General features: G+C 36.8%; 1 protein-coding gene across 1 annotated transcript in view; it reads left to right on the top strand.

The window, feature by feature from the left end:
• RASSF3 (Ras association domain family member 3) overlaps nucleotides 1-6242 on the top strand; it is a 130172-nt gene extending 123930 nt beyond the window's left edge. The window contains exon 5 of the mRNA XM_044679451.1: nucleotides 3371-6242. Coding sequence (XP_044535386.1) covers nucleotides 3371-3520 — 150 coding nt within the window. The 3' untranslated portion in view covers nucleotides 3521-6242. The remainder of the gene's footprint in view (nucleotides 1-3370) is intronic.
• Nucleotides 6243-7232: the final 990 nt, after the last annotated feature.

The following is a 7232-nucleotide window of genomic DNA, read 5'->3' as shown; positions in this document are numbered from 1 at the left end:
TGGTATATGCTGGTGATGGAATACTATTGTGCTAAAAGGAATAACAAACTGGAGGAGTTCCAGGTGAACTGGAAAGACCTCCAGGAAGTGATGCAGAGCGAAAGGAGCAGAGCCAGAAGAACATTGTACACAGAGACTGATATACTGTGGTAAAATCGAATGTAATGGACTTCTGTACCAGCAGCAATGCAATGACCCAGGACAATTCTGAGGGATTTATGGTCAAGAATGATACCCACATTCAGAGGAAGGACTGCAGGAGAGGAAACATATAAGAAAAACAGCTGCTTGAACACATGGGTTGGGGTGGACATGATTGAGGATGTGGACTCGAAACTACCACACCAATGCAACTACCAACAATTTGGAAATAGGTCTTGATCAAGGACACATGACAAAACCAGTGGAAATGTGTGTCGGCCATGGATGTGGGGAATGTGGGAGGTGAAGGGGAAAGTAGGAGCATGAATCATGTAACCATGTTAAAAATGAATATTAATAAATGCTTAAAATAAAAAAAATAATTTAACAAATACAAAATACATTTATTAAGTAAATATTAAATAAATTTATTAAATTTCTCTGGCTTCTTAATAATTCCACAGTAACTGACAGTTTAGTAGATGAGACAAGTTGATAATATTAGCTTATTTGCTCATTTCTTCCTTCAAATGGTATTAAGCATAAGACCCACTAAAATCCCCTTTATTTTTTAGTACTTTTTGAAAATAGCATCTTATCAGTTGACATTCTCCTCCATTCCCTTCTCATGGCATTTCTTTTTAGCTGGAATCCCCTTCCCTTTGCCACTGACTAGCCGCTATTTCCTAATGATCTCAAAAATCTGCTTCAAAGGGGGACCCCCAGCCCTAGCTCTTGAGGATCAGAGGGGACCTGAGAGGTCATCTAATTACAATTTTTACAATATATTTTACAATAAATACTCATTTTACAGATGAGGACCCTGAGTCACAGAGAGATTCAATAGCAGAGTTGGGATTTGAATGTGTTAGTCAAGAGAATGGACCCCCAAATCTAAAATCGTTTTAGAAAGAAATTTCTTTGGTCATTTAGCAGAGGAGAGTGAGACAGAAAGGCAAGCGGGGCTCGCTCCTCTAGGCTCTGGAAGGTTTGTACGTTCTACAAGGATTTAGATAAGGGCACCAGGGCGTATTAGCCCATAAGCATATTTATAAGATATAAGTAAACAGCTATTAGTGACCTAAACATTTAATAAAACTCCTACAGAGCCAAAGCAGAAGGGTAACTGGAAACACAAAGTTAGCTGGACCCAGAATAAGCCCTGGGTACCCACAAATCTATGGCCAGCTGGGGCTCAGCAAAAGGAGCCTCCTTGTTCAGGTCACTCCCCAGAATTGAAGAGGCAGGAGAAATGGTCGCACAGGTAGGAAAAGAAATTTTGTGTGTGTGTTTTTCTCCATTTCAAAAATAAATTAGTCCATTAAACAATTTTTCATTCCACTTTAAAGCAGTGGTAGAAGAGAGGAAGAGTATGTTTGGGTTTTTTAGGGTTTGTTTTTGTTTAACTATCTTGCCAAAGCCATACTCATAATCCCATCCAAACCCGCTTTGGTATATGATATGGCTCCAAATCAGGATCTCTACAAGTTATCCCTGCAAAATCTATGCAGAGAAAACCCAAAACACACAGAAGCTGCTCTTCTGCCTCTATTCCAACATAAAAAGATCCCCATCATTCACATAGTGGCTTAGCTTCAAAATGTAATATGATCTATGTTTTATTGGTGAAGAAAATGTATATAATTGTATCTCATATTTACATATTACATTTATGACATATCTATAATTTCCCCATTTATGTAACAATATAAGTATATTTATAAGTATGTTTAGTTTATAAGTTTTTATATTTATAATATATTTAAAATATACTTTTTATGTAATACAAATATAAAATTTACTAATGATATAATTATATTATAGTATTTATAAATATGTTTACAATAAATTTATAAGATAATTTTGTTTATAATATTTATATACATTTAAACTATCAAATATTATAAAGAAACATAAATTTATTTTAAACAATAATATGTTTAAAAACAATGTTTTTATACATGTTTTAAAATAATACATGTATGCATATTATAAACAAAAACTTTTATAAATTGATTTTAAATATATTTATAAATATTACACTATACTTACATTATTATGTATATAAGTAAGTAAATTAAGATTCTGTTTATATAATACAAATATATAATTTACTCATTTATATCATGATGTAGGTATATTGTAATATTTTTAAATATGTTTAAAATAAATTTATAAGTTTTTGTTTATAACATGCTTAAATTTAATTATTTTATATCATACAAATACATAATTCATTAGTTAAACACTGTAAGTATATTGTAATAGTTATATTTTATAATAGTTTTGTTTATATTTATACATGTTTAAATAGAATGATTTTATATCATACAAATGTATAATTTGTTCATTATATAAATAACGATTTAAGCATATTGTCATATTTGAAAATGTTATAATAAATTCATAAGATGGTTTTTGTTCATAAGATTTGTATATGTTTAAAATATAATACTCTTATATGATACAAATATATAATTTACTTATTTTCCATAGAGTTTATTAATAATCACTTGAAATAAAGAAAGCAGATAGGTATAGATAGATTTCAGGTCTTTTTTTCTACTCTTAAGTCTGACTACATGTTGACCCTCCCGCATGACTCTCCATCTGCCTCTCGCGCCGTGTCCAGGGAAGTAGAGAGTCTGGCACTCCCCCACCCCCTCCTTTGTGCTCCCTCCCTGCATGCATCCTTGTGCGGTCACATCCACTTATGCAGTGTAAGCACGCAAATGGGATGCGGGGCCAGATGAGCCTGGGGGTGGAGGAGTGGATTCTATTTACACATACTATTTATAAATATCTATAATAAATTTATGATAGTTTTAATTTATATACATTTAAAATAAAATAATTTATATCAAACATGATTTAAGTATTTATAAACACATATGTGTAAATACATGATATGAGATATATGATTTATATAAGTAGCAATGTGGAAATAGTTACTACAATATTTATAACTATAAATATAAATAAAATTAGTTACTACAATATTTGTAACACTAATTTTGTTATAGATAAAATGCAATTCATAGAAATATTTTATATTGGTGTTTACATTTAGATAGTATTATTTCTGATCGCTTGTATTTTATATCATACAGGTATGTAAGTTATTTCCATAAAAATCACCTATACATGTAATTTATATAATAATGACAACATTTATAACTACCGTCCCTAACCACGTCCCGGGTGTGTTCCCGTTCTTTCTCTCCTGCAGTGGGAAGCATTCAGTGTTCCTGAGCTACAGAACTTCCTGCGGATTCTGGACAAGGAGGAAGACGAGCAGCTGCAGAGCATCAAGCGGCGCTACGCCGCTTACAGACACAAACTTGAAGAAGCCCTCCAGGAAACATGGAAGCTGGATTAAGCCCCCGACCTCTCAGGAATGGCGCAGGCTCCTTCAGCAAACTAACAGACACCCAGAAACAGAAGAACCAAGTGACGGCGGTGGCACGCCCAGGACGATGCCCAGGCAGCGGCAGGCGCACTCTTTGTCAGGCAGGCTGGCTTACAGTCTTGCCACCACGGGGTACCTCTCCCCAGTTTTTGGCTTTGGTCCCCTTCAGCATCCGGCCCCCAAATACTGCTGAAGGGATCCCACCAGCTCTCGGCGTTCTGCCATCGCAGAATCCTCTGTGGGCTGGCTGGGAATTGGAGGCAGGCAGCTATTAGGACTCTAGGATGCTTTAAAGGATGAAGGATAGAGTGTGTTACTCCTTCCACCTTTTTTTTTTTTTTTTTAAACAGATTTATGGCTTTTAGCCCATACAGCTTGTTTTTGTTCTTGTTTGTTTTTTTTTAAAGGCTGAAAGAAGAATCTAATCTGAAGAGTTTGAAACATTGAGCTCTACTGTTCTTCCTTTTGTTAAAGTCTATAATTTTGCATGAAAAAAGCCAGGTATGATGGAAGGCTAAAGGAAGTGAGTAATTTTGGAAGGGTTTTGGATGGAGCCAGACCTAAGGAAAGAAAAGAGTAAGTCAGAAAGAAGACATGAGCAGGGAGAGACTAATGGGAGCCAATATGTTGGCCAATGGTGGAATCGTGAATTGTTGGGCTATTATAGATGAGAGGGAAATGGAATTTTCTTGTAACTTGCTTTTAAAACAATACAGTTTTAAGGTGTAAGATGTTATAGGTATAGTATGACTTGATTTCTTTGGGGAAACGGAGATTTTGGGGAGCAACTAATGTGAGGGAGCCAAAAAAGAGCCAGGGAACTCCCGAGGTTGCCTTGTTTCTTCTCATAAAGCTGGTTTTTGGTTAAACAGAACAGTAGTGTGGAATGGTAGGTCTATGAGTAAATAGAAACAGAGAGACCTAAACACACCAGCTCCCAAGGGTTTGGGAGCTCTTTGGCCAGACCTAATGGTGTCCTCTTGGCATTTTAGATACCAAGGAGTCCTGTATCGCCCTTGTGTGGCTTCTTTTTTAGGTGAAGTTGTTTCTCAGGCAGATCTCTCTTTGTCCTTAGCAGAAAATGAGCTATTTCACCTGGCTTTTCAGGAAAGAAATAGGTCAGAAGGAGCCTCTGATGCTTATTTTCTAGGCTTATAAAGCCAAAATCTTTTATTTAAACCCTGTGGATTATTCACACTCACTTTTCTTCCTCCCTCTTTTTCTTCCTTTTCTTCTACTTTTTGGAGTCTGTGATATTCCAGCACTGGACTAGGATGTGTAAAGTTGCCAAGTCCTCCCTTCCCACCTAAGACCTCTTGGTCCCTGACATAATCAAAGCACATAAGGGAGAAGGAGGGGGAAAAGTCTGTATTTGCTAACGTAAACTGGTATTCTTACCAAGATATTTATTTAAACAAGCTTGTTTCAGCCAACCAAAGAGATGGATGGGTGTGCAATAGAAGCCTTCCTTATTCGAGTTCTTGAGTCATCAGAACATATATGATTTAGTCCTGTGGAAACAGGGGGAAAAAAATAAAATTTGCTTAAGTTCAGGAGAGCCTGTGCCACCCATTTTTACTCTAGACATTGATTATAAATTCCCAAGGAATTGTTGACACTGTAGTGACACCTAATGGCTTCTTTGCGAAACTCCAAGGTGGTTCAGTCCTGTGCCTTTTAATCTGCAAACTGTGCCTTTTTGTGACTTCCTCTTCTCATTTCCAGATTTTGGGGCTGAAGACGAAGAACAATCATTTTGTCCTGACCATTTGTCGGTTATCTTCCCCCAAGTTCCTGAGACAATCGTATCTTCTGAAACTGTTAAGGAAGAGTTTTTTCAGAGTAGAACTTGATATAAAAATATACTCGATATTAAAAAAAGACTCGTCTTTTTAGTTTGCATGAACCTGTGTAGTGCATGTATGAAGTTTTAAGTGCCATTATCATCAGACACTTTACTGTTCAGGGAATGCTGTTGTTTTCCTTTTTAGCCTTCAAACCAAGCCTGGGTTTGAGTATTCTCTTAGCAACCACCATCTGAGTTTTGACTAACCTGTCCCATTTTGATGAGAAATTTCTGTTGCTGCAGCTTTGACTTTTCGTATCTGAATGCTCTTAGAATCTATCAGTGGGTATCTGTGAATTCTTTTTTACTTGAAGTAGATCGTCTGTAAAATCGGTATCCCCATTTCATATTATCCAGAAACCTCAGTCGTTATCTTCTGTGCACTAAGTCATGATTTGGAAAGCTTCCTGTGCCGAAATTTTGCAGAAGTTTCTAAAAAAGACTGTTTTTCATTGTGGCCCCTGGTGCCTGGCCCCTTCCAACACTGGTTACTTACTGCAGCAGCTTTTAAATGTTTAAAGAAAGAGAGAGACATTTTTTTAATGCCAGATCTAGCCAAAGAAATGTTCTGAGTTTATTTTTTACAAGTGACTGTATTAAATGATCTGAGCTTTGCTGGAGTGTTATTGATATTCAGTTTGTGATGGTACAGGAAAGAGTTAAAATAAGGTGGTGGTAATGCAGGGAAGCATTTTAAATTGTAAAAGTAAAAACATTTTTTAAAGTTATACTATTTATAATTTTGACAACTTTAATTTTATTTTTATAGGGAAAATGCTTTCCCCTTTAAATTGTTTCTGAAATGGCAAATTGTGGTTCCACTTATTAAAAGTTGCAGTTGTTGTATTTTTTGTTGTTTGTGTGTTTTTATTAAACCTCATGGGGTGGGAGGGAGGAATTTCTGACCTATTTGGATGAGTCTTTACCAGGATGTAGCAAATGGAGTATATTTATACTGCACTTTCACTACCCTTTTAGGAACGATAATCTAGTTGGTCATCCCTGAATTATTATTAAAATCCTGACTGTGGCTCTGATCTGCTTGCTTTCCCCAAAGTCTCCATGTTGGACCCTTAGAATAGAAATAGAAATGGGTTCTTTCTTCTCTACCATTTTGTTACAGTCAGCATTTAAGGTGAAAGTGACATTTATTTTCCCTTCATTTATTTATTTGTGGATAGAGACTGGGTCTGTCTCCCTTCCCCAGGCTGGAAGTGTGTGGTGGCCACTCGTTCATTGTCTTCACTGCTGATCAGCATGGAAGCCTGGACCTACTGCTCCTGACCTGGGCTAGTCTGTCCTTCCTTAGGCAGTTTGGTGCTCACATTATTGGGGCTGGACTTAATGAGGACGCCCAATTGGCTTTAGACTTTCTGCAACCCAGAATTCCCAAGCTTAGTGGACCACTAGTCTTAGCTTCCCTGGTAGCACTCCTGGGGCTCAACTCTATATGTTGTCACTGAGATTTTCTCTAGTGTGACCCAAACCATGAGTGGTTTCCCACTCTCCCAATGGTCTTCTACTCCTCCCAAGTACAATGACAATTTTGGCTCCGTTGGGTTATTCTAAGGAAGACTAAGACTGAGTAGAACTAGAAAAAAGAACCATAGGGCCATAGATTTGGACCTTAGAGGCCATCAAGTCCAACCCCTTCATTTTACTATTAAGGAAACTGAGTCACAGTGCAGTTACTTTATGTATTACCAGATATGTTATGCCACCTGCTTCCAAAGGCTTTTCAGAGGACCCAAGGCTCAACTCTAGTGCCATCTCTTTCAAGAGGTTCTTCATCCCCTCAATTATTAGTTCCCTCCCATACACACATCTGTGGTATTT

This window comes from Gracilinanus agilis, chromosome 5 (assembly GCF_016433145.1).
Source record: "Gracilinanus agilis isolate LMUSP501 chromosome 5, AgileGrace, whole genome shotgun sequence".
In the NCBI taxonomy this organism is placed as follows: domain Eukaryota; kingdom Metazoa; phylum Chordata; class Mammalia; order Didelphimorphia; family Didelphidae; genus Gracilinanus; species Gracilinanus agilis.
This window is presented reverse-complemented; position numbering and strand designations above follow the sequence as displayed.